Below are 27,987 nucleotides of genomic sequence, written 5' to 3'. Positions count from 1 at the left end.
TGAGCTTTCACACGAGGCTGCCTGGCCAGGACACCACAGTGAGCGTGACTTTGTTCCTTTGCTCCTTCAGCATGGGGATGAGTTCCGAGTTGCTCATTCCGATCGCAGGCACTCCATTTACTGCCACGATTTCATCTCCACACCTAGTGAGAGACAGGAAAATGCTTGTCAGGACTTAATTATTGCTAACACTGTGCCCAAGGACCACCAGGGTCATGGAGCCCACCCTCAGCCAAGATCATCAGCTCCTTGTAGGAGCAGCTTGTCACTTCTGAGTCAGAGGGTGAGGGAAAAGGACACTGCTGCTGCTCGAGGGACAGCAGTGACCGTCCCTGCTCAGCAGAGGAAGGAGTTATAGAAAACAAATTAGTGCTGATAAACACACTCATGGCCAAGGTCACTCCTACAGCTACGAGTGCAGTCGCTCAGGTGAAGTGCTCACGAGGCTCCAGCTCTGTACACAGAGGTTTTGGCATCCTGCTTGCTCTGCCCATCTCTGTGGTGCATCAAGCAGTTACACTGGGGTCAGCTGTGATGATGTGAGGGGCTGAAGGCAGCCCACTGCCTGCCTGGTGTCCAGTGGGGATAGCACAGGAGCCCAGCTGCCCTCAGTCCTCCCAGCAAGGATCTGACCCTGCCCTGGTCTTTAACACCATTTCCAGGTGAGCAAAGCCCAGCTCCCTACCCCACATCCCTTGCACGACAGCAGCCCTGCTTCTGTTTTTATAGTGCTGCACTTGTCTGAAATATCCCCTTTCTACTTTTATCAACGACTCAGTTAAAACCTTTACAGCCTTTTAAAATACAACTGTTAATTCCTTTTAGTTGCACCTTTATAAAGAAACCAAACCAGTCATTAATACGGTACTAGGACTCTGGTACAATGCTGGTATCAGCATTAACTGCACAGATGAGTGTCTAAGAGTCACAAGTCATCAACCTTTAGCCCCTCAGTAAAACAGTGACCTAAGCAGCAGTGTCTCTGATGCAGACATACGTACTTGAGCTTCCTGTCTCGGAAGGCAGGTGTCCCAGGCACTATGGTTTTGATGAAGAATGGTTTGTTTCCTTTGCTTTCCTCAAAGCCCCCAACGATGCTGAAGCCCCAGCTCTCCAGGTTACCCTTGCTAAGGACGATATCTTGACAGCAGTGAAGGTAGCTGCAAAGAAAGACAGGCACAAGTGTGTGTCAAGGAAAACTGCCTGGCTGCAAATGTAGGTTTTCCCTTGTGGAAAGCTGTTACAGCCTCATGGCCATTTTATTGTTTTAAGGATTTAAGGCAACCCCTTTGCAGGGATAAGTTTCAAATCTGAGGATGTCAGTCCTTTGGAAATCCTCTCTCAGTATTGTCAGTGCTGGTTTAAGAGTTAACAGAAAATGACCATCCTCTGAAGGGGTTTGTGACCTGAAAGACCGATGAATTCTACTGATGAACATGCACAGTGGTAGAGACAAAACCAAACGGATCATGTACAGCAGCTATACCCATGCAATTCTGTATTCCATCTGTGAAGGCACACAGCAGCAATGCATTGCTGATGGAAATCAAAGGTGAGGTATGGTAGCTTTCCTTCTGCTAACCACCACACCAGGATAGGCGAGGTCTTCCCTGCAGGGGCTCACCCAGCAGTGTACAGTTAAGGCACGGGACACCTCACAGGCCACTCTGAACCCCAGCCACTGAGGAATGTTCTCAGCAAGCCTGGGGCTGCTGCAGCGCTGGGGCTACCCTGGCGAAAGCGCTCTGTAAGTGCCAACAGCACTCGGTCCTTGAGTCTGTAGCACAAAGACACGCAGAGCCCTTGTGAGGCGTCTGGAAAGGTGTGGCAGGAGCCTGGGCAAGCCTCCCGTGTTCTCTGGCACACAGTGAGGTTGTGTTCTGGCACCCAGGAGCTGCCGCTGTGTGAAACTGCTGCTGCTCACCCCACAGAGGTGTTCCAGCAGCCGAACTTCTCCCAGTAAACGTTCTGGCCCCGAGGGCTTTGCCTGAGCTGTTTGCAGATGAGTTTCAGATTTCAAAGCCGCCTCGGTTACTTCTCAGTAGGAGAAAGATCCAATTATCTGCTTTCAAACTGTAATTTACTCTTGTGGGAGCTCTTCACACATGAACGCTGCAAGACCCAGCTCTACCTTACTGATGGCTCCGTGGTTTTCTTCTCCTGGTACCAACGCAAGTGTAAGGACACAGCTATGAGAGATGTGTGTAGCAGGCAGTGCACATAAATAGCCCAGAGATCAAGAGTGGTAAGTGCTGTGTCAGCATAGAACGCAACTAAAGCCCTTAGACACAGTCTCAGCCACACTGTGCACAGTTACCACTTCCAAGAGTCAATGGTTTTAAAGAGAAGGGATAAGTCCATCTGTAAACTTGGTATTTCTAGTGTCTGTAGGACTTGGTGTGCAATGAATTGGGACAACCCCTCCCTTCCAAACCAGCACTTTGAGATCTTGTTATACTACCAGTAGCTGGTATTGATTTAATGTAATACTATGAAGAACTCAAAGTTCCTGTGCTGTCTTCTGTGACATACACAGTCACGATGACAAACACTCAGCAGCAACAAGCAGTAGCATACAATTAACTTGCAACACTCACCACCACCAATTCATAACAAAGAATGGGGAAGGAGTTAAGTTACGAGGACAGCAGAGCTACCCACAGGTTCATTACAAGAGAAAAAATGCAAGAAAGATACCAGCCACTTGGTTCAGTACCAGTTGCCTGAGGTTAGATGGAAAATTACCACTACACACTGTCCCTTTCCAGAGCCAAATGAAGGAGGGCAGCATTAATACCAGCAGCAAAGGTGTTTGAAGCCCTGTATTAAATGGCACGTAATGTCACTATACTCTTGACATGAAGGCAGTGATCAGCCATCAAACACCAGCCGCTGTCTGAGGGTTCACACTCCGGTTTGGGCTGCCCCGGTGCAGCTCAGGGCTGGTTTGCACCAGGCCTTCACAGAACAGACAGGCTGCTTCCCTGGGAGAGCCTGGTAGGAGGGTGCAGAGTTCAAGCCAAGTTACAGTCACTGGAGACAAAAATCGACCTTCCTTGGGCTGTTTTGTTTAGCATTTGCAGGCTGCTAAGTAACACAAGAGTCACATAAGGGAGGCTTTGTTAGTGTGTCTTCTTTCAGGTGCCTCAAGAAACAAAGCTGTAAATAATCCAGGCATCCCACAGGAGGGTTTGGCTTTACTGTTCCACGTGCATCTCCACAATCCTCCTCCAGTCAGCTGGAATGACACAGGCTCTACCCCTCCCAGCTGAATGTGTATTAATGACACTGCAGCAGTGAGCAAACCAGAGGCTCCCCTCTCAGGAAGGGGACAGAAATCCAAGCTTTCAAAGCCCCAACTCTGCATCTGGAACTTTCCATGCTGCTAGTCAAATCTGTGCTCAGTCTGTGGTCCAAAGCTTAGCAGCAGGAAAACTCACCTATGCAGAATCATTTCTGCTTCATGCTAAAGATGACACAATTATGATAGCCAGAAAGAATGAGACTGAAAGAATGCCTGCCCTAATGGAGATGATCACATTAGAAACTATAAACTAGCACAGGTATCTGCTGGCTTCTGTTGTGTGATTGAGAAAGAGCCACAAAGCAATTCTGGTTAATGGTATTTTAGCAGGAGCTGTATCTACATTGACTATACATCAACTCAGTGCCAGAGATGCCAAAATCTCATGTTTTGTGTGTTCTCGTAGGAAAAAAGGGGTTTCAGGAACTTCTGAAGTACAATTACTGCCCAACAGAAGTGAGGGAATGATGTGTCACACCATGAAAGGCAGCAGAAGTTCCCTAAGCATCCATTATACAGTGATCTCATTAACAAAGAAAGCTTTCCCCTGCCTTAGAGCTCAATGAGAGCACCAGCAATGCTTCCAAGACAACCAACAAAGCAATTAGTTTCTAGTGTTTGGGTGAAAGTCAGCTCTGTGGCTGAACAGATCTCTGTACAGTCACCAAAAGCACGTACCTAGGCAACCCAAGCCACATGATCCAGAGGGGAGACCAGCTGAACCCTTGCTCCTTGATGTCCAGAGAGGGCTCTGGTGCATTCAGTGGAATGATTTCCAAGGCTTTCAGTACCACTGAGTGGGAAGCTGCATTAGATTTCAGTGCTGAGACAGCTTCGTAGTAGTTGAGATGAGTCAAATCAATGCCATTTATGCTCAGAAGTACATCTCCTGTTGATTAAATGATAGGATTATTACAGACCTTTTCTTGTGAAGCCCATTTCTCCCTCAAGGCTTATGTGGAATCCTGTTCCCAACCTCACTTTAGTGTCCAAGTCCAACCTTTACTGAAAAAACCCAAACACACCAGTTCCCAAAGGATAAAGGGTCCAGGAACCTCCTTACCTCGCTTGATTCTGCCATCCCTGAAGAGGCACCCAATGGGCTGCACACTCGTTACATATATAGGGAGCTTGTTTTTGTTATCCCTTCCACCTCCAATTGTTATTCCTAAAGATTCCTTTGGTTCCTTCTTTATTGCAACTGTCTTTTCGTGACTTGCGTATCCCTGAGGTAAATCCTACAAAGCAACGACAGTACAAAATACAGCTTCATTAACACAATTAACATGAGAAGCCCGGATCTGGAAGAAAATAACAGACCATTGTGTGTCTTTAATTCAGAACATTCCAGCAGTGCTGCTGGACTGCAAAGCCAGCTTCTCATGTACTTGCTCTGGGTGGAAATGCTACCCTGTGTTTCTAAAGTGACACCACCACATCAGAGGCACTGCTCTCTTGATGATCCCACATTCATTTGCAGTAGAGATGTTCACTCTGAGGAGAACAATTTTGCACTGAAGAACAAGCTATGAACTCATCTCAAGGCCATTCATTCTCAGCAATCAACCTCTCTGTGACTACTACTAAATGTTTAGGTTGCTGTGAAAGCAACACGTTAGCATGTGCTGTACAAGCAATATGTACATGATACTGTAGGATCTCAATCAAAGAGCCACATTCCAGCCATTTGTGATAGCTACTTACTAAACTCAGACACATTTAAACACAGAAGTCTAAGCAGTTATAAGCCAGTTTTCTCGCTCAAATGGAAGCTGTAAATGTAGAGCAAATCTCTCTCGGTACCACAGACTGATGAGTCTCCTCTTGCTCATACTGTTTAATATGCCATCCTTTTTAATAAGGGATGGAGCCATAACACTGAGGTTACAGAAGCACTAGTGTAATTTGTGTAGTTTCTGCCTCTGTACTGTGAAGCTCTAAACCAGAAGCATAACTCAGTGTCATCATGCAACACCCTGAATGTTGTGTACTGGATGGATGTTGTGAAGCAAGTCCCAAGCCTCTCGTGGATGGTAAATTCCTGTTGTCTTCCCAGACAAGACAGGATTAAACACCAGTTCTGCATCGACATTAGAGACATTAGAAGAAATTTTGACCCCGTTTCCTAGTAGGTGACAAATACACAGTTCTCCAGTACCAAAAGCCACAGACCTGCTGCTTTTCAATAGCTGAAGAAGAACTGGAGCTACTGATCAATCTTCTATGATAAATGGCCATCACAGAGCAAACATGATAGATCTGTCAGACCACGAATGCTTTTGCTGTTACTTACAAACCTCACCTTCTGGTAGGTGGATTTCCGTCTGTAGTGATTCTGGTCTAGTCGCCTCCGATGGTGCACGGGGCTTCCCCCATTGCTGCTGCTGCTGCTGCTGTTTGATGTGCTGCCATCTTCTACCTGCTCTGGCAACTGGCTGCCTGGCTGCCTCAGGATCACAAAGTTCACTCTTGACTCAGTGGTCTGCCAGGAGAAACAAAGAGAGGGTGAATAAACTAGGATGACAAATACATTAGAAATTAGGGATGGCTCCTGTCATGTTCTTGGGGAGAGAGGAGGGTTGGCAATGGTTTCTACGGAGGGTCTGAAACAGGGCTGTGTGATGTGATGCAGTGTCTTCTGTGAAGAGGCACAGAATCCTGTGGTGAAAAGAAGAAAGGCATTAGCAGATGTTAGTCAGAAGGAGCAGGAGCAGAGGCTTTGCTCGTGCCTCCCTCCCCCACGAATGCCAACCAAGAGAAAGTGGAAAGGGATGAGTAGTTCCTCCACTTGAGTACAAATAACCAGACCAGCACATCGTGGTGTAATGCAGAACGAGCAGAGCCAGGACGCTGACTGGACCCAGGATGGATGACCACAATGTGAGTACTGGATGCTTTTTCTTTTATTACAAAGAACCTTGTTAAAGCTCCTTCCCTCCCAGTTTATGTACCACAGCCATTGTTCCACATCTCCCATCCATTTTTTTCCCAGAGCACCTGAAGACATGACCTTTTGTCTAAGATTGCTGCCAGTTAAACACTTAACCAGCTGCATGTCTGGCCTTGGCTGAACTGCAGGGAAAAGTAGTTGCTATTGTTACTGCTCTTCTCATTTGGGTTGTTCTTTCAGATAATCTGACAAAACCTCTTTGTGAAGGGCTCCACTGGGGTGAGGTGTGTGTGCTTGCTTGGGGCATTTCCTGCAATAGATGGGAGAAGCCCAGTTGCCACTTTCCCTTCTTGACACAGGACCCTGTTTCCCTGGTGCTGCTACAGCATCCTGGCAGCACTGAATCCCCTGGCTTTGCAAAAGGGACCACATCAACTGTTTGGGTCTTCTTCCTCTGAAAACTAGTAGAGTTTTGTTTTCTGAAACAGAACTTAAAAGTCTTTTGCCTCCAAAATCACTTCAGATAGAGTAAATCTTTTCCAGAGAAGCTGGCACGCATCCATGTCTTCATAACATATACTGTAAACATCACATCCTAAGATGGGGATTTGCCCTCCCCTTCAACCAGGAGTACCAGACTACATACAGTACTTACGGCTGTGCAGATATATATAGGTGTAAATGGTACTTTACAAGAGAGGAAGGACTCTCTTCTGCAAATGGTTTGCAATCAAAGTTAAAAATCACACTTAACCAAGAATTTGAATCAGCCCTCCGAGGAACAGATGATCTTGGAAGGACTGTCACAAGTTTTACACAAATATCACTCCAAAAGGAGTTCAACTCCCAAACCCATTGAAGCCAGTTCTGAGACTTTGGTTACTGGTTTCAGTGGGATGAAGGAGGAATTCCTCATATGGGAGTTACCTCTGCACATTACTACAGCAGCACTCGGGGGATGCAAACAATATTCCATAGAATGAAATCACATGTATAACATAAAAAAAGATCTCAGTACTAAAACTCTGCTCTTTTCTCCTATATCACTGCACTCCTCTGCTGATTACCAGGAAGAGGACTGGCTCTCCCTCACTGCTGACCTCAGATCCTTTCCGGGACATAAACAGTATGTGATGAGATGTATTGTGTCAGGATCCTTAGATAAAAACAGAAACTGGAGGTCACTGCCTAGGGAGATAAAGAATTTAAACTGATCTACATGATATCTGCTGCACACGTAGCAACCCTTAATCCTTAACCAAGATTCCTTGCCCACTCCTTTCACCAAAACACTTGGCATGCTGCAGCAGGAGCACATTCCTGTGGAAAGACCTCCTCTCTTCTACCCGTTTAGTATTTTAGACGGTTTTTAGCCTGGGGTGCCTTATTTCAAGACTCCCTTCCCAAATATAGGCAAAATGGGGAGAGGGCTTCAAATCAGCCGAAAGATTCTGTTCCGTGCTGCCAGCCTATCACACCTCCCCACACCACCTTCAGTTTGACTGTTTGAAGAGGAGAAGCTGTTCTAAGCATTCTGTCTCTGCTGCATGCATCTACACAGTGCATACAAATATTCACTCTGCAAGAGCAGCTCCAAACACCACCCCACAGAGGAGATCCCATTGCCTCAGCTGAACTGTGGTGCCACAAGCAACTGCCTGGCTTCAGAGTCAGAGGTGACTCACGATGGATTCCCACTCTCCACCTTTATCTTCATTTGGAAGTGGTGCTTCCCACACATCCGCAGGGAGGTCACTTTCCCAAAGAGACATTTCAGGGAATGCAGTTTGCTCTAGTGCTTTCTGTTAGCCCCTGGGTCAGAACAGGAGCCCTGCCATCAATGCAGGCAGCTGCAGTCATTAGCCATACAGCCTCACCATGTAATAAATTACCTGGATTATCTGTGCAGCAGCCTCAGGTGTTCCTTGCCTCAAATCCTGGCCATTTATTGAGAGGACTCTGTCATTCCGACTCAGCTTTCCGTTTTTGGCTGCCAAACCTCCCTCTAACAAATCTAGAATAAAAATCCCTGGCTCATCTGTCTTCCGGATCAGTTTGATCCCCAAGGGTTCGGATCGGTCTCTCTTTATCAAGGTCACATGGATCACTTCCCGGTTTGTAGCCGAAGAGGAATCCTGTTGTGCAGTCTTATTGGAAAAACCCTTCTCCTGCAGGACCATGAGGTGGAGAACAGGACCTGGGTGGCGCAGGAAGGAGACAGCTTGGCAGTGAGTCACGCTGCTGATGTTGACGCCATTCACCTAGAAAGACAAACAAACCGGAGTCACTAATCAGAACCTACATAATTTAGGCACTGTCCTCACTGTGGAACATCACAAAGTTGGAGACAGGATGCGCAACTCCCTGGGCAATGCTGCGACTGAAGCAGCTGCTTCTGGTGCACCTTAGAGAGCAGAGTTGTCTAAAACAGGATGCAGAAGAAAGCAGATGAAATGAGACCATAACTGATGGTGAACAGATGAGGAGAGGGACAAGACAGGCCAACTCAACCACTGAATCTGAAACTGCAAAACATTAAATCATTACAACCATCCCATGGCAATGCAGAACTGCTATCCCTTAACTTCCAGCCTTCTACACATACTTGGAGGCAAGACTCTAACTGGAGAGTGGTCCATAGTCTACAGTCTTCTGGAATCATCAGTTTAATCATGCTTTTACCAAGGTACCTCTGAGAAGCTACTTTTTGCTTTGTCTGCTGTCAGAGAAAACTGTGCAGTCCTCTGTCAGGAGACTAATTGGGCTACTAAGTGTGGGGACCTGCCCTATTTACAGCCCAAACAAGACTTAGACATGTGAAATTCACCTGGATAAAAGAGAAGTTACTCTTGGTCTATATAAGAAATCATAGATTGTAAGAAACCAGAGATTGTATCGGCCTCTTGTGCACGTGGGGCTGCCCATCCTCACTGAAGTCCACAGCCCAGGAGGGTAATTAGGTCTTTATGGCTCCTCAAATGATGGGGCAGCCATACCCATAGCCAGGAGGTGGTAACAGTTCTCACTGTGTGTAGGCTTGCTGCTGCACACAAGCTTCTGTCCCCTTGCTTAGCCCACTGCCATGCAGCATGATGAACCTGGAAACTAAACCTGACCTTGGGTCAGCACCGTACGAGGCTGGTGCTCTTTATTACTCACAGTACATATCTGATGCTTACTTCAAATCGTAAGGTCTTAAACTGCAGACCTGCCCATTGAGAATATGCAGCTTAAGCAACATAGCAGAGCAAGCAATTACAGTACTTCCTAACTAGAGCAGAGTGCTCTGAAGGGAAATGGTGCTACTGGGTGAAACATACCAGATAGAACTCTTGTTTATCCAAAACACTCTAGATTTCAGAAAGCCATCACATATGCAAGGTAACTGCGAGTATGTCTGGAAAGAACCTTCAAAAGTCCACTCCTCACCCCCAGTGGATACACAATGCTGCTGACATAGAAGCCTGTCAGTGCTCAGCTGTAAAGATTCCTCAGTTTTTCTAGGAAACTCTGCTCCAGCACTCATCTCAAGCCAAGAGAAGCAATGGGACTACCAGTGGGGTTTTACAGACCTCCAGTATGTGGTCTCCAGGTGCTATTCTCCCATCTGCAGCGATGACAGAATCCCGCAGGACTTCCTGAACAACGATGTTCCCTAGTGGGGTGTCCTTACCCCCAACTATCCTCATCCCCAGCTCTTCTTCGGGGTCTTCTCGGTGAATTTCAACTGTAGTTGTTTCAGCCACAAGACTGGTTCTCTGAGGAAGGTCTGATTGGGGAAATTGAAGAGGAAAAACAACACATTAACAGAATTTCCCTCCACATAGCACCATGAGATTTGCAGCATTGGCAGGCTGTGTTCAAAGCAGCTGATGGAGGGAAAGCAGCTACCGGGACAGGAAAGAATAGGTCAGATTCAAAGCTTAAAAGGCCCCTGTTTCTTTACAGCTTCTCTAGAATGTTTCCCACCTTCTCCTAGCTTATGGTGAAGTTCAACTCTTCCATTATTAATTCTTGAGTTTTATTAAAGGGCATTCAATATGTTTCATTTACTATTTAGAGATTTATTTTGCTGTGGTGACAGCTGACCTACTAGAGGCATCCACATGACAAATGCCAGCTTCCACGATGCCCATTAGCAAAGGGGACTACTGGGCTGTAATTACTGCTCTGCCGCTGCAGTAACTTTACCACAGGCAGCTCACTGCAACTTCCCTCCTCTAATTTCCTTTCCTCCTCTTTTCCCATCCCCCCTGTCAAACAGGAGCAATGTTTACCTATTTCACAGCATGCTAAAGGTTAGGCAATGCTTCTCAAGACACTTTGAAGATGAAAGTTGTTGTTAGCAAGTTATATTAAATCTACCAGCACTGGAACATTACTGGCCCAACACTAATGAAGCCTGTCAGGGTGAAGTGCAATTGTCACATGGGACATGTAAAACCTGACCCAGGTTTACTTGGGGAAAAAGCCAACTGAGAAGTCAACTGACCCCTGTATTAACCCTGGCACAGGTTCCCAGCTCCAGCACCTGCACACTTGGAAACCCAGACTAGCTTTGAGATGTGGCACAGAGATTTCCATCTGCTGCCTTCTAAGAGGGGTTGAGACAAGCAGTTCTCTGCTGGAGATGGTTACTTTTATCTGAAAGGCTTTCATAACTATTAATCCCCCAAAACTAAGTTATGCTTTAAAACCCCCGCTTGCTGCACACCATCAGCGAGGTACTGACCACTCCAGGACACTGACTGTATACTTAAACTTCTTCACAAGATGAAGAAGAAGCTGGAACACTTCCTAATTATTATCTGGCTTCTGCAAGTGCTTTAAGTGCTCCATGTTCACAGGGACTGCCTTTGTTTCTGCAAAGAACACTGCGAGTATTCACTGCAGTCTAACAGAGATTCTCTGAACTGTTCCTTTGTGCTTGTGAGCAGATCCTGCCACACTCCTGCACATGAGTACATCTCCCCTCTGCTCAAGGACAAGCTGAGGAAAGAGATTACTTTGATGGCTAGCAATGGCTGAGTAGCACTGAGGCTCTCCAAGAACACTGGGGACACTTTAAAATCTAAATTGTCAGAGATAATTACTTCATTTTTATATTAGAAAATGTAATTATATCATTACACTTCTGTATCAAACTCTCACCTTCTTCAGTCTCCTCAAATGCTGGATTAACCAGCCCAGGCTCCACAGTCCCCAGTGATACCACAGCTGCTGCAGAGCTTTCTGCCACAAGTGAGGATCCTGCACTTGGTACCTCTGGGTCCTTGGGCGTGTTTGTCTCCACCCTGGCAGGAGGATCTTCCTTCCCTTTGGAATTGGGATTCTTTCTCCGCTGTAGTTCAGATTTGTATTTCTTGAAACCAGGACACCTGGAGGGAGATTGTCAGTGACAGTGAGTCTCTGCCTGCAAGGTTCACCCTGCACATGTGAGCTCTGACTGACAAAGGTTTGAAGAAGCATGTTCAAGATCCCATCAGCTGCAAGGCTTGTATCACTTGTACCAGCTTCAGAGAGGGTTTGGTATTTTACTACTTCCAAAATTATTAAGCAAATTATTTTTAAAAGGAGAATGTAATAGCAATGGGAGTCTCCCCTACTAAATATTTACCGGGCAAACACTCACTGAAGAAAGCAATACCTGTTAAAATGCAAGCAAATACTTAGCTCTGACCTTTCAAAGATGCCTATGAATTGTATCTTTATGCAAAGGAAGTGGCTCAAGTTTCAAGTTCAGCCTTGAATTAGGCTTTATTTTTAACAAACCAGTAACCTGCAAGAGCAGCAAAGCTTGTTTTCTCAGATGGCACTCCACCTCCCGTCCACCCAGGTGATGGCTCTGCTTGACCAGGAGCAATTTAGAGATACAATCCCACTAACTACTCCAAGAAGTAATTCTACATTCAACAAACTGTGCTCAGTCTGGCTGTGTTGTAGCTCAGCAAAAACAAGCTCTTTATCAAGAGTATTTACATATAAAAAAGGTGGCAGTGAGGAGGGTGATGAATGCAAAAGCATCACTTTTAGAGACATGAGTAGTATTGGGTGTTAACCAGAGTCACTTTTCAAATTAAAACCAACTATTTACATTCTGGCTAAACAAGTCTCATCCCAGTACTACTTCCTCTGGCTTATTCCTAGTCATTCATTCTCCAAGCAGTAAGATGACCCCAAAATTTAGAGACAGAATCTGACTGATCCACTTGTGCACATCCCTTCGAAGATGTCAAGAAAGAAATTCATTCTGCAAAGGGCACAGAAATCTCTCAAGAAAACAAGTTTCTAGGTGCTTCTTATTCCCTTAAGTTTCCTGCTACTAGTTAATCTCGCTTAAAACTAAAAACCAGGAACACCAAAATCCCAGTATAATTATACTCTCGTTTCCCCCATGTTTCAGTCCAACTATGCCCACAGCTGAGGTGATTTTTAGGTATCTCCCTGAGGAAGATACTAGAACTATGAAATGTATAAGAGAATGACAGAGTTTCCAGACAAGTCTCTAACATAAACATTTAAAGGTGCCTCCCTTTTCTGTGTTTTAACTCCTGTGCCAGAGGCATTAACAAGTGACAGAAGTTTACTGATAGCAGGGGAGATTTACAGAGCAGAGAGGAAGGCCCAGCCCTGGTGTGGGTCACAGCCCCAGCTACACAACTAAGCAGCCCTGTCCCTGGAGCGTTCAGCCCTGCCTGATAACAAGCCAGCAGTGCCAAGAGATGGTTCTAGAAAAAGGAGATCACCAGATTTCACAGATGCACACGAGAATCTTTGAGCAACCTGCTCTAGTGGAAGGTGTCCCTGCCCCTGGCAGGGGGTTGGAACTGGAGGAGCTTTAAGGTCCCTTCCAACCCAAACCATTCTGTGATCTTCTGTCATTTCCACTGGCTCTAACACAAGCTCTCATATCGTGAGTACTGAAGACAAGCAAGAACCACAAGGCTATATCCTTGGCTGGAACTGCAAAGGTATCCTACGTGCAACTTCCCTGCGCAGTGGTTGCTGCAAAAAGCTGTGATGTTGCTGAAGGGAAACAAGCCTGTTGCATTTCTGGTTGCCCACTGACAACAGACACATTGCCAAGGAAGGTCTGCTTCCGCTTGCAGTACAGCTTGTACTTAGCTCCCTCTCTGCAATCATTAACTAGGTGGGAACAAGTGTTCTTCAAGCGCCATGGCAAGGGCTCTTTGTCACCTGCACTTTTTTTAAAGCAACACTATTCTGCCTGCCAACAGCCCAACCAGCAGTGGAAGCACCAAAGCATATCCCTGCTGCCAAGAGCAAGGTATAAAAAAGCTGTCTCCTTCTGCATAAGGGAGAAAGAAACAGTATTTTTCATTTGCTTCTCTTTCTCAGGAAAAGAGGAGATAATGGAATTATAAGTAGGTGATTCAGCAACTGCATAATGTGCAGCTTGGAGGGACTTACATTATTTGGATCAAAGAGTTATGTATTGCACATCTTAATTGGCCCAATTAAACTGGCACCACTGCACGATCCCTGCTCCCAAAGTGTTGATTTTGTGCCTGTCTTTCTGCTCTGTGCAAGTGAAACAAGAAGCAGCATGTTTGTAACAATTTTAGAGTCAAATGCCCCAGATCAGGACACACAAATGTATATCCAGTTGATGGGTTTTGTGTCTGTGGACAGCTTGGAGGCCAGAACCTTGCCCTTTGCTCTGTGGCACATGTGAGCTTGCCTCCCTAGTGCATGCATGCACAATTACACTGTCTTCACCCACCCACTTCTCTGGCCTCACCCTCTATCATCTCCGGTGTCCCACCTTGCCCCAGTTGAAGAACTGTTCTGTGAATGGCTCTTTCTGGTCAGGAGCACAACAGACAGCTGGCATTATACAAGAAGCAATAAGATAATGTGAATGGGAACACACCTGTTTTGCAGATGAGCTTCTAGTTCACACCGCTGCATTGTTTGCTGACACTCAGCCTTGAAAGGGCAGAAGACAATCAGCTTATCCAACAGGTTTCGTACTAGAAGGCTGGACTTGTGGCACTGCTGGAAGGAGAGCTTCTTCCGATCCATAGGACAAAAGTTATACTCCTGCATGAAGTTCTCAAGGCACTTGAAACAGTACGTATGTCCACAAGGGGTGTCCATAGGCTGGAGTAGAGGCTGAAGGCAGATGTGGCAGATGAGTTCATCATCCACTTCATCCTGGAAGTTGTAGAGATGATTGTCCAGCAAGAGGTGGAACTGACCACATTCGCAGCAGAGTTCACTGACCTGGGAGACGTGTTCTTCTGCTGTGGGATCAGCCATGACAGCCAGCATCAGGCACTCAGCCCAGCAGCAAGGAGACTTGACTCGTAGTCACTGTCTGACAGAGGAGCTCTAATGAAAGGGAGAGAAAGACTTCCAGCAACTGTCCTCTGTGGATAGAGCCAATTAAACATTAAATTGTATTCCTGCCTTAACTTCCCCCTGGTATCTTCATGCCCTTAAGGTTCTACCTTCCAGAGCACCCCTGTGAATGATCAACCCAAGGATCTGAGAATGTGAGGACATCATTCAGCAAAATGCTTCAGCACATCGATAAACTGGACCTTAAATTACTTTACACAGACCAGTGACACAGGCTGTATAAAACCCTGCCAAATGTATGAACTAGAAACCCGAGACAAAAGCTGCATGTTCTTGAGGGAGAACAGCCCAGGGAGAGAAGGGAAGGGAAAGAAAAGATAACCCAGGTAGTGGTTTTTAAACTGACAGTTTCTCTCTCTGGCTTTCCAGATCATACCGATTATTTTCAAGCTATGTATGGTGAAACATCAGTTTGGGGAGTTCTAGTTGTTGGATTTCTGTTTCAGGGTTTGGGGAGGGATGAGGAAAAAGAAGGGGAAGAAATTTCAAAAGAAACTTGAATCTAAAGCACATTTCCTTCCTTTCAAGCCCACTCCCTTCAAACAAGTTAATTTTAACAAACAATCCATTGTTCCCCACTCATCCATGCCTAAGTTCACCCATGGAAACAAATTTCCTATAAAAAGACTAAAGCTTCCTAAGTGGAAAAAACACAAAGAACTGTCCACATCAGTTTGCTGCAGTAACATTAAAGGAAGGTTTGAGCTTCAGCTTCTTACAGATATGGAGAACAGTATCTAAGTTCTTTACAGGTGCTGCTGTATTAAAATTAATAGGTATGCGTCCAGTCACATCCATTTTGAATCTCACCTATTGTAATTAAATACAGAATTCACTTGAGTTTGCTACAGGCACAGAGACTACTGCAGGAAGGAAGTTTTTAAGCAAGCAGTTATTTTAATGAAGTAAGAACTATGCTACTAGATAATGCTCTGTAATCCAGTAGTTGGGAGGTTTTGGGGGGGAATTGGGGGTGGTATTTTTTAAGCTGATGTAAATAGCCCTGGAGTCTTTTAAAACAAAAAGAATTGCAGAACTGTGATGAAATGGAAAATTTCTGACAGACGACATGGAAAATACCTGAAAATAATTGCTTTATCTGGAACAGGTAAAAGCCCAAGCAAGAGTGAACACTGGTCTGCACCAGTGCCTGGAGGACATGGCTGGCACACAGCAGCAGCACCTTTGGAGGAGGGTAGGCAAGAACAATAAGATAGCGAGAACGGCAAGAAAAAATTAGTCATGGGTTTCTAATAAAAGTCATACATCACTCCAATTAATCGTCAAGCACAAGTCAGCTATTTAATTAAAGGGATAACGTATCACCAACAGAATCAAGCCATTTACAGGCAAAGTTTTACCCAGCCATGGAAACTTGTTCACTTCAAAAGTACTGTCACAGTTCCAGGTGGGTACAGGGCATGAGTTGTTTGTTTCATCTCCTGCTACTGCAGTGCCAGAAAGCATCTTCCCCTTCAGGAAAGTGCTTGGGCTGGATGTACATACCCAGTTCTTCTGTTTGCACTTACTCTTTAACTCTTGCATGACTGACTGGTGCTCCCCAAAAGAGAAAGCACAGCTCACAGCCAGCACACAAGCAAATCAAAGCAGGGGTATAGCCTGTTCTTTGATACTTAGCTCCACACCCAAAACAGGCATCCCTACTGTCTGCCTTATAAAAAGTCTCCATTTGATCTTGAACTCTCTCACCAGCGAAAAGAAACCATTTCAACATCAGACAGTGAGTGATGTCACCTACCAATTCCAATCAATCAGCTCAGCACCAGCAGTTAAGGAATCATGGCGCTTCCAAGGCAAACATCTCCCAGTAAGAAATACTGGTGCTTCGGGTTGCAGTTATTTGCATAAAACTTTGGCAGGGGATGAAACAAATCCACTTTCTCAGCAAAAACAAACCCCACGGTAATTTTGCTGATAAACTACTTTTATATGGGATTTTTTTCAGATTATTTACCAAATTCATTCTCTTGCTCTCTGTGTTTAAAGGTTACACAAGATGAATCCCATTTATGACTAATTTCAAACCCCATGGAAGATAAAAGTATCACCACAATCTTGTTGCTTTTCTCTTCCCTGTAACCCTAAGCTGTTCTACCCTCTCACTTCTAGATCATCAAAACCAAGGGGTAAAGAGTCCATTCCAAAGCACCAAGGTTAATTTTACTTTGCCGCCCCTGTCCTTTCACTAAGACAGACACTCCTGCAGACACCAGGGAACCTCAGCCCAGCACCTCTGTGATGAAACCCAGCCCACACCCTTCGGCAAGGCAGGAGCTGGTGAGCAGTGGGGAAGGCAGCAGGCTCCAACAAGCCTGCCGTTTGCTGGGTGATTCAGTCAGAAAGCAGATGTTCTGTAAGAGGAAAATTGCTAACATCTTATTCAGCAAAGATGACTACTTCAGCACAACAAGGAAGATCTGAAGTGTCTAGAAAATGTATTGTTTAAACGTAACAGGCATGGTTCACCCTCAGCTTAAGCAGACCAGTGTAACCTTGGCATTCTAGCTTTGAAGGGGAAGTTTGATATATACTCAATCTTATGCAGTTTCCATCAATTTTCAGTTACTTGTTTTAACCCCTAATGTCTTTGTGTTGTTCTTCTTGTCATATCTTTCCCCCTCTCCAGCTTCCTTCCAACAACGCCACCCTGAGTGCACATTCCCTGCTTCTGCCTTTCTCCATAGGACTGGGATCTCCCCCAAGGCCTCACACGTTTCAGCTTCTACACAATGCACATATTACCAGAGAATCATAGCATCAAGATCTAGCTTGGTCCCTAGTTACTACTTATTGACTACATGAAAACATTAAAGCCTGACACAGACATATGTTACTGCTTTGATGGACTCTGATGTTGTAAAGCATAATGCAAGGAGTCTGAATTACTTAGAAAGTAACACACCCCATTCCTATACATGGAAATCCCTCCTTCTTACCCTGTGTGTGCTAGAGGAAACATTTCTTTGGGATCACCCTTATCATTACTGTATTTAAATTAAAAAAACAGTTGGCTTTTCTTTTTTGAAGTAAGATTCCTTGTACTGCAACAAGAAAAGGCTTTAACATTTTGTTTAAAGTAAGACTTATCAGGCTATCTAATCTATTCTCCTGCCAAAGCAAGACTATTCCTGACAGTATTAGCACATTGCCTATTCTAGTTTTAATTCTGCTAGGGCACAGAGCCTCAGATATACACCCCCTCTGCACATCCACACCACTGTTAATAGCTCTAGTAAGGACCATGCTGAGAACCACACCCACGGCAAACTATTCAGCACCATTCCTGATAGGCAAATTATGTCCCATTCTCCAGAGCACCCTTATAAATGGAACCGATTAATTACTTCTACAGCTATTTGTAAAAGTTCCTTTAAAACAGCATAAATATCTAAGAGCTCTTTCCAACACTGTCCTTCTGTATGCTCCACAGTGGCTTAGAAGAAACTGTGGTACCTGGCTACTGTAAGAGCAGCATCCCTGCTTCCAACTTATCATTTGAAGTCTTGTCATTCCCCTTGCTCCTTGTAAGAAAGGAGCATTCCTTGCTCATTTTTTAAGGCATTTCACTCTGCCATTGTTAGTAGAGAGCACAAATTACAACACAACTCAGTCCACGCCTGTCTGCTCATACAAAGCCAGCACTGGTTACAAATCACTTTCAGTCATGAGCATATTTACCTTAATGACATCTCTTTGAGCTCTAACATTGATGCTATTCCCATTTAAAGACAGAAATAACATCACCAGAGGCTAAAATACAGACCCACGGAGGCATCAATTCATGGGAATTTAATGCTTTAGTATGCCTCCAAATATGATCTCAAGTGACCCAAGATCACATAGGAACCTCCTGGGGATAAAAAGAAAAACCAAGACTGTTTCTATTCACCAACTGATTTCTAAAACCACAAGTGTGGTGAGTGACCCAGAGCACATTCCACATTGGAAAATAAAGAAACATGCAGCCAGTCTGCAGTAAGGATACAAAACACAACAGATTAGGATGACTAGAGGAATGTCTCATGCTGCTTCAGTTAAAAAAAAATCATTTAAAAGAAGGAGAAATCTGTCAAATGACTACTTCTTAATATTAACAAGCTACTTGTACCCTGGAAAATATTTTGGAAATACAACTGGTTTATGCTTTTATGCACCTGTAGGTTAACACTTATATGTTGGTACACTGTGTTACTGAAAACCCCAGTGTAAAAGTTGGCTTTGGGAGCAGGGCGCGTGCCCCACATCTACTGCTATGTAAGAGTTCACTGCAATAATTATGCCAGTTATTATATTTATAACTGCATTTCCCTGGGAGACTGGAAATGCAACATTCCAACTAAAGGCTAAACAATTCCTTAATTTTTATGGGGTGGACAAAGCCAGCCCATTCTGGATTAAGATGACGAAGGGCACACACCAGCAGGGCATTAACCCAAACCTCATCTGCTTACATAAAAACAAGGTGAAGATGGATTCTAATGCAGCAAACCCAGTGCTTTAGCAACAAACCATAAGAAGAAGAGGCAGGACTTCTGCTAAGCTGCCTTCAAACAGTTTTCACTCAGTTAAGAAGTTTTGTGTTTTACAGAATAGCATTATTTTTTCATCCTAGAGAAGTACACTGTGAAAGTGTTCCATAACAGGGTTTTTGCAGAGTCTTATTGCTATTTTGAATGAGGGCTTCACGTCCATGAAATGGGACAGGGTTTCTATCAAATGCAGTGTTTCACAACCACGAGTAACCTGTCCTTAGTTTACAGCAGCGGCACAGAAAATATTGTTGAAACAATAGAAGATTTCTAAAAGCAATACTTCATGTAGTTCAACTTTCACAAAAGCCACAATACCAAACCCAAGAGCAATTTCAGGTGGTGATATAAGAAGAGTTTCAGGTAGTCCCATTATCTTTCTCATTTTCTGATATTGCTGAAGATCAGGCCACTGAATATAAAAGCTCCTGTAACTGGTAAATTTATATATCTAAATTAAGAAGTAACCTTTCCCCTAATTGACTTTGCCTACAAGCAGAAGGGTTTCTAATAAGCCACCTCCAAGAGAAACTGCTCAGCACTTAGATGAACACCGACTGAGAAACTTTAGATCAAAGCTGCTTTACTGTACTCAGTATAAAGGAAGAATGTCAATTTCACAAATTTATATTAATCCTATTATTTATGCCTATTCTTTAACTATAAATCGGAAAATAAGTTTTATTCTAACTCCCTGGTGTTTCTGTGCTCGTTGGACAGTTTTGTGTTTGAACTGCTTGAACTCCTGGGCAAGCATCTGTTTTCTCAAGCAGAAAACAGAAAAACTACTTGTATTCTTGTCAATTATAATCACAACCATTTTCCTGTTCTACTAGAAAAGCCTTATCATTCCAGGAAACCCTATGCTGAAAGATGTGCTAAAACGCTTGGTTGACTAACACTAGCCTAAGGAGTTCTCTCCTGAGCAACCCTTCCAACACCAGCTCTCCAGCATGGTACATGGATTCTGTGTTTAGCTCAACAGACTTCAAGACAGATTTGGTTTTTTAAGAAACCTCTTTTGGTGGTATATTTGAAAGTTCAGTATAAAAGCAAACCTTTTAGTTTTGTATTACAGCTTAAATGCAAACATACTCCTAATTTTAGGAGCTGACTTGAAAAATTAAGAAGCTGGCACTTAAAATTAATTTCTCTCCCTACCACATGCTCAGAGCATTTGCTTCTCATCTCTGTTAATGACACCACAGAACAGTAACTCTCTCACCAGGAAGACCCAGCATGCTAAAGTAGCAGGACGACACAAATGTAATTCCAACCATTAATCCCAATTCTTTCCACACAGTAGGAGATTCTGGTGTTATCATTCCATTAATTTTATCAGGGTAATAAGAACCAATAAATTTCTTCTCTCCTCCCTCCTTTGTAAGGAATTAAGTAGTGGTGTAAAATGTTCTCCACCTCCACTTCTCTCCCAAGGGGATTAAGCATTGGCTATATTTTAACATGCTGCTCTGCAAAACGGATGCATTAAGTGCTATCAAATAGAAGTGAAGACAAGTGCTGCAGAAAAAGCTGGTTTATTGATATTTTTCCCTGCTTTCTCACCTTTGCTAGATACTTCTGCTATATCCACCATCCTTTCCACACCTTGTCTTCAAACAAAGGTGCAAGCTGCTCCATTTATGCTCACAGGAATTCCTCTGTTGTACTACTCAAATCAATTTGTGTCTTCACAGAACTTGACTTAAAGACTCCTACAGAAGTTTCACCACTGGCAGCACACGTTGACTTTCTTTGTGTGTTCCTTGTATTTTTCTATTGTGTCTAATCACCTCTCTCTAGGAAATTAAATACCCCCACCTCCACCCTCACCTCAGCTCACCTACATCTTGAATTTGGCAGCTATCTGCAATTCCACCCCTAAAAATCAGTTTGATGTTTGTGGGAGAAGTGTTCTACAGACAAAGAAGGAAGGAATCCAATACTATAATTTAAGGATAAACGACCTAATCTGTAATTAATAACAAAAGCTTCTCTTGCAATTAAAGCAAAAAGCTAAAAAGCAAGACAAAAAGGGATTAAAGAGATTTGATGTTCAGATCTCGCCTCAACTACATATCTGGTAACACACCTACTTTCCAAAGAGTGGGGTTTGCTTTTGAGGACAGGAGATAAAGATCACGTGTCCACTGGCTATACACGAATACTAGATGCTCTTAGCACATCATGGTCTGCGTCTAGCTGTAAATTCCTTCTTTACAGCAAAAGTAGCACCACAGTATACAGAATCTGAAATAAGCATGTGCAGAGGCTTGTCTGGAGCAAAAGCCTCCATGACTACTCAGCCCTCATAGCTGTTACTCCTGCAGTAGCCTGATGAAAGCAAACCTGTAAATCATTGTTCAGTGATCTGGGTGTTGTATTTGTAATATAAATCAGACTCTTTCTTATCAGAGAATTTCTGAAGCACACAAAGGAAGAAGCAGACTGTGCATTATGTAACTGCATCGTTTTAAAAGTCATTGTTGGAATATCCTTACCAAGGCAGTCATCATCATACATATGTTAATGTGAGAAAGGGGAAAGAAGGGAAGAGAAAGACTTGCTTTTGGTAGACATACAGTATTTATATACCTCTAAGCCTTGCCCATCTTGTGCGAAAGTTCTACAAAGCTTTACCCTCTATCACACTCCATCAAGGGTTACTTTGTAATTAATTAAAACTAACTTCAGTTTAAAGAAATTAACCTTGGCTATTCTCAACCTTAAGTATGAAACAATTCATCTTCCAGGTTAGTTAAAAAAAGACCAAACAAACACCACCTTTGCAAATACTGTGTTCTACATAACTTTACTACAAGCAATCCAGCGGCATGAAAGCCGAGTTTTGCACCTGGTGATGAAATCTTTCCTATCAACAGTCAGATACCTACAGTTGCTAACATCAGAAACATCAGATTAGAGCTTTGCTGCTGGATAAAGTAGCACAGAACTGTTCATTATCCACACCAAGGCAAACTCTGGTCTCAGTTACAGTTACAGCACTATGTTTTGTAATGGTGCTCTGTTTTGAGTTAGAGTTTAGCACAATCTATGTCAGCATCCCTTTATATCAATAGGCACTTGGATCTAAACTCTGCAAAATAAAACCAGTGGTCAGTAACAAAAATGCAGCACAGCTGAGTGTTATTCTAGAGGGACCATCAGATTTCCCCCAGTCCTGGCTCTGTTTTCTCAATGGCTCCAGACAGCCCCAGCCCATGCTTGATGCCAGCAGCAGCAGCAGGGCCTATCACCCTAACACCCCAGACTTCCTTTCACAGGGTAAGAGGGCATTATATCAAAACCAGGGCAGAGTACTTTCCAGCCCAAGCTTGTTCCCACTAACTAAAAAAGCTCAATTAAAAGATAATTAAGTCTGTAATTCCCCTTAACATTCCATCGTGCCATCAGATCATGGTAAAGGGGAAAGAAAGAAAACAAGTTACCTCCATTTAAACAAAAAAACCCAACACTTAATCCCTTAGCCCACGTCTTCTCAAATAATTACTTTATGCAGCTCCCGAGGGTGGCATGCAGCTAAGTTTGAAGTCAGCTTAAAACTCCCACCGGTGCCTGTGGGCAGGCAGAGCTGCTGCAACCAGTAGCTGAAATACCCTTCACCACAGAAAGCAGCTTGTGAGTACTATAGAAGCAGTTAAAAGAAAACAAAAAAAGCTCTGGATTAAGAATTACATTCCCCCAGAGATTTACAGAACAGTAACCATGGCTCATTTTTAAAAGACCTGAGACACGTTTTGCTGCTAAAGACATCTGCATTACTGGTTCATAGGCTTAAGAACAGTTGCACATGTAATTTAAGATGCCTTTTCATCATACAGTTTCTCCTGGTGTATCTTGTTGACTTTAGTCTGAACTCTCACAACTAGGGGAAAACAAAACTGCAAGAGGCATTATTTGTTTTGTGGGTTGGCGTTTTTCTTTCCCAACCAAATCTTACCCTGATTTAAACCTGTGTCCAAGCCGGTGTCAGAAACAGGTCTTTAAGAACCATTGCTATCTTACCTTATTAGGCACATATTTACAGTATGTGTAAATTGATAGTTAATATTTTCTCTTGTTCTAAAAATAACCTTAAAATGGGTATGGCTGCCTGACCAGTTAAGAGAGCTGGAACAACTGACCAAAGTCCTTCCACTAGCCACAAATCAATGCAGCAACCACATTCTTCCTCAGCCACCCGTGATAAGTCATGGTTTCAGCAGGAATGGGGAAGCAATCTCCTTTCTCTGTTCAGTTTTCAGCCTGCTGAGGTTATGAGTAAAGTAGCCCCAGGTGTTAACCTCAAAGGGAACTCTTTTTTTATCCTAAGTACAAAAAGGCCCAAAAGACCCATTATGGTTATTTTTAGGTATCCTACTCGAAATAATCATAGGGCAATTTTTGTTCACTACCAATTGAGATCATGTCAAAGAGGATATCCTCAGATCTAAGTTTCCCAGGGCAGGGACTCTGCCAATTATTTCTTTCTTTTCTGTTCAGAGACCTGCAATAGTGCTTACTGGGTGAGAATCTGTCATTTATTGAGTCTAGGGGTGTGAGGTTAATAAGTTTGGGAACTTTACAAATAGGGCTGATCATGATTTACTGGAATTTCAACAACCACAACACAACTGATGTCACAGGGGAGCCCTTTAAACTCTCAGAGGAGCAGATCAAGTTTTATCTCAACTCCTTTTTAACTGTCAGAAAATCAGCTTTTAAAGAGAGTCTGCTCAGCTGCCTACAAAACTATGAGTTAAGGCCCAGGCAGAATAGACAAAGCCAGGCAACACGTTTTTTTAAATCCATAATCCCTTCCACTGCTTCCCTTCCAGAATATTCCAAATAAGGAAGACTACAGTCTTCAAACAAGATTTGCACAGACCCTCTAGACTCAGGGAATCACTGTATGTAAGTAAAACCAGCCTTTGCCTGTTAAGATGCTGACTGTCTTGTCAAATTCCTCCAGCTTTATTCCATTTCCCTCCTTCTAGCCTTAAGTGTATTTTCCTGGACCAGCATAGTAATTCTTATTACTCATGTACATCTAAATCCCCTCTAACACTTCAGATGGTCTGTGAGACACTGGCTCACGGGCAACTTCTTACCCAAAGCATCAGAAAAAGTTGCCAGATATTTTCATATTTTCAAATTCAATTTGTGTTGAGAAATTTCTAAGCCGAGAGCAACATTTTACGTGTTATAAATCAGGAAACATAAACCGATAAGGGACAGGACTGTCAAATGCAATTCCTAACAACTGTATGAACAGCAAGCACCACTGAAGTAAGCTGAGAAGGAAAAGCCAAACAAGAGGGTTTTGTATTAAACCAGCAAAACATACTCAGGCCTGTGAGTAAGATAACAGCTGCGACTACTCTGGCAAGATACACACAAGCAGAATGAAATGATGCAGCTTCATTTTCAAAGTTAAATCAATATAGCAGTTTAATGCAGAAAACATGAAATATATGGCAATGAACAAGGAAAAGAAACAAATTACAGCAGGGAGGTGCTTTGCGAACAACAGATATTTTATTCTGCAGTTATATTTATACTTTCAAGTTTATTCTTACTATACTATTAAGTCTAAGATCTCATAAACATGTTTAAATTCATCTATTAGCCACACTTCGGGAAGTACAGCATGACTATGGTTTACAAAACCATTAATTACAATTTCTAACTGCAGTTACTGGAATTGCCATCCAGGTAGCACTAATGTTACCCAGAATAATCCTCAACCTGTGTATCAGGTATCTTTGAACTTCATGGGTTTTTTTGGAGGTCATTTAGCTGCCAGGTCCCCTATGGAGCTGTTTCTTCCACCTCTTACAGCTCTCATTCCCCAGGCCATATGGTTGGGTTTGTTTCTTAACCCTTGCTCACTTCCCTCGCTATTCATTTGGTTATAAACTTTAACAGAAACTTGCCTTTCAGTAGATGAGGTTCCTTCTTACTGCTCACCACAGCTCCTTCCCTCCATTTCATTTCACTGGGGTTTTATGCTAGTGCATCTCCGTTATTTAAATTAGTTACATATGCATCAAGCTTGCATACTAGAGCAGACACATAAATGAGGTGAATGAAGCAGGGCTGAGTTTTCCAACAGCTAGAAAACCCCATGAAAGGTTGGCCTCCTGTTTATCATTTCTCTGCTCCATCCTCAGCCATATGACCTCTTTGTTTTCCCCTCCACAAGCACTGGTGCTGTTCTGATTTCAGCTGGTTCAGGGAGCAAATCCCTTTGGGGGAGGGAATAAACATTACCACTGCCTTAGCCCCTCTCAGCAACAGACAGGCTACATCTGCTTAGTTATGTTGTAAAAGAGTTTGAGTATGTAACTTAAGAGGAAGATTTGTTTTGAAGGAGCCATGTGCACAATCTGCATTCTCTTTGTTGGAGAACTGCCAAAAGAGCTCTGGCCTTCAAGCATCAAGGACAAACGTCAGCGCCATCCCCCAAAGGCACAGCACACAACTGGCAATGCTGCGGGAGGATAACTACAGCTCTTTAAGCTACCCCACACCACCCAAACCTTGTGCTGCTCCGGAGCCTCCAGAGCCTAAAGGATTAGACTGGACAACTCTGGGGCCGTGTGACAGTGACAGATACTTCCCTGGGGTGCCTGTTATCTCCACAGGCTTGTCTGGTGTGACCCTGCCCAGCTTACCCTTTGTACAGCACAGATCTCCCCTAACACTTATCTGCTCTTGAGCTGGAATAATGTTTCCTATGGGGCATTTATACAGTCCTGGTCCTTTTGCCTTGGCTAAAAAACTGGAGCAGAAGCTGAAAGTATAACTCTCTTTTGCTTGGTAAGCAACGGGAATACTCACTTCCCTTTCCTTACCTTACCAAGGTAAAGCAGGACTAAACAAATAACTCAAGGAATTGAAAACCACCTTTTCAAGCATGGCTTAAAGCAAACTAAGCCTATAGTGCCACCGAAAGGGGCTGTCCCGCTCTCCCTGCCACCTCCTGCGCTGGCATCAGCTGGCTGCTGCCTGTTCTGCTCACTTTCCATCGGACAGCAAGGCCAATGTCAGGAGCAAGGAGATGTCAAGTGCACACAACCAAGCAGCAGAGTGCGAAAGTCCTATAGGCTGCACACCACCTCACCCCGCTATAAACCCCTGATGAACAACTTCTGCATTCAACAGAGAGCATTCCGGTTGTGTAGTATCCCTTAAACATTTCTTCCCGAGCCTCTTACAGATCTCTTCATGTTTAACATCACCTGTATTTCTTACCTTTAAGGCATTTCCACAACATCCACATCGTCGCATTCCTCTGCCTTGCCTGTCATCTCAGCTTCTATTTATATGGTCTTTCCTGCATTAATCACCAGCATAGCACCAGAAACTTGACAACTTCGCACCTCACAACACGAGTTTTGCCCTATAGCTTCTCTCCGAGGCCAAACCGCCGAGTTCGGCGCAGGCCTGGGCAAGACCGACCCCTGAAGAGTTAATGGCTCCGGACGGGCGGGCAGCCTCCCCCTGCGCTGCCCGGCGCTTACCGCCCCGTACAGCGACAGAACATGTCCATCTGCTCCCCGGCCCAGCGCGGTCACGGCCGAGGAACCCTCAGCTGCGAGACCCGGGCGAGAGCTGCAGCCCTCAGCCGCTTCCTCAGCCCTCAGCCGCTTCCTCAGCCCTCCGCGGCCCCTCAGCGCCGCCGGGCACCCTTCGCCCCTCACACAACCCGCTCACCTGCCGGCGCCGCGGGCGGGACGCGGCTCGCTGGCCCGCGGGGAGGGGAAGGAGGAGGCGAGGGAAGCCCAGCGCCAACCCGGCCTGCGACAGCGGCGAGCGCGGCTCCTTCCACCAAGTTTCCGGGCGGGGAAGAAAGTCGAAACCTACGTGAGAGGAGGAGGCAGCGCAGCCGCCCAGGTGTCGCCCGGCACGGCACGGCCCGGCTCAGCTCGGCTCGGCCCTGCCCTCACCGCGCTCCCCTCCTCCTCCTCCTCGGGCCGCCCACACCCCGGAGCCCGGCTCCCGGCCCGCCAGGGGGCGCCGCGGCGGCCAGGGGCACGTTCCCGCCCTGGGCTTCCCGCTCGCCTCAGGGCCCGCCCGGGCCCCGCGGAGTCACCTCAGCCGGCGGCGGGGCCGCGCTCACCCCGGTCCGCGATGTGAGGGGAGGGAGCCGCGGCGGAGAGGAGCTGGGAGCTCCCGTCTGGAAAGGACCCCGCTCGTCAGCCCAGGTAGCTTGGTCCTGTGGGGGAACGGTGGCTCCTCTCCTTTAGAGACATCTCCGTTTGCTCTCTGAGGTGATTCTGCTCACCCCGGGGATGATTCCTGCCCTACCGCTGTCCTTAGACCTCTGCCTGACCAAAAAACCCTTGTAAAATAGAACAAAAACCAAAACCTGATGCTGTTCTCAGTGCAAGGAGCAAACTGTAGTTCACCTGGCTGAGGAAAAAAAACACAGAATTTGAGGGTAAATTACATTTCACATTTACATTCTGGCCGCTCTTCCACGCGATAAACAGAAATAGCAACAGTTTGGAAGTATTCAGCTTGTGCTTGTACTGAATTTGTTGGCAAATTGTAAAAGGGTAGGGAACTGGGGAGCCCATTAGCCATGCCGTGCCCTGGTGCTGTGTGGCAATGGGCCACTTCACACTGCTTTGTGCCTGGTAAGAGCCAGAGAAGGGATAGCACTGGAGGCAGCCAGGTGCTAACTTGTGTGCTGTTACTGTGAGCTGTAAATAGGTCCAGCTTCCAGTGCTCCTATTCAGGCAGCTCTCTGTAACACTCATGCTTCAAACCAGCAGACTGTCAAATCATGACGCGTATCATGCCTTTCTTTGTGTCACATCACATTTGGGTACATGCAGTGACAACTGCCA

General features: G+C 44.8%; 1 protein-coding gene across 4 annotated transcripts; it reads right to left on the bottom strand.

Moving 5' to 3' along the window:
* On the bottom strand, positions 1-27,123 carry LOC133265360 (ligand of Numb protein X 2-like). 4 transcript variants are annotated; one of them, XM_061445795.1, is made up of 10 exons: positions 26,849-27,123; positions 14,089-14,549; positions 11,346-11,572; positions 9,767-9,963; positions 8,087-8,455; positions 5,607-5,786; positions 4,368-4,542; positions 3,983-4,193; positions 1,002-1,160; positions 1-143 (listed from the first exon to the last, which is right to left on the bottom strand). In XM_061445795.1, exons 2-10 carry the CDS (start codon positions 14,487-14,489, stop codon positions 8-10), a joined length of 2,055 nt encoding a protein of 684 aa, XP_061301779.1. In that variant the 5' UTR covers positions 14,490-14,549; positions 26,849-27,123; the 3' UTR covers positions 1-7. The 4 variants fall into 4 exon arrangements, with proteins under 4 accessions (XP_061301779.1, XP_061301780.1, XP_061301781.1 ...); XM_061445796.1 differs by having other exon boundaries at positions 14,089-14,535; XM_061445797.1 differs by lacking the exon at positions 26,849-27,123 and adding an exon at positions 26,387-26,474.
* Positions 27,124-27,987: the final 864 nt, after the last annotated feature.

This window comes from Pezoporus flaviventris, unplaced genomic scaffold (assembly GCF_033815535.1).
Source record: "Pezoporus flaviventris isolate CSIRO_AGI_PZ_B2104156 unplaced genomic scaffold, CSIRO_AGI_Pfla_v1 ptg000005l, whole genome shotgun sequence".
Classification (NCBI taxonomy): Eukaryota; Metazoa; Chordata; class Aves; order Psittaciformes; family Psittacidae; genus Pezoporus; species Pezoporus flaviventris.
Note: the sequence above shows the minus strand (reverse complement) of the source record. Positions and strands in the feature narration are given on the sequence as shown.

Excerpts from the sequence above, each read along its gene's own strand:
- LOC133265360 (XM_061445795.1), bottom strand. The coding sequence starts at position 14,489 with ATGCTGGCTGTCATGGCTGATCCCACAGCAGAAGAACACGTCTCCCAG. Across the intron at positions 8,456-9,766 it reads CTGGAGACCACATACTGGAG|GTGAATGGCGTCAACATCAG; the intron begins GTCTGTAAAACC and ends TTGTCTTTCTAG. Across the intron at positions 144-1,001 it reads TTCCGAGACAGGAAGCTCAA|GTGTGGAGATGAAATCGTGG; the intron begins GTACGTATGTCT and ends GTCTCTCACTAG.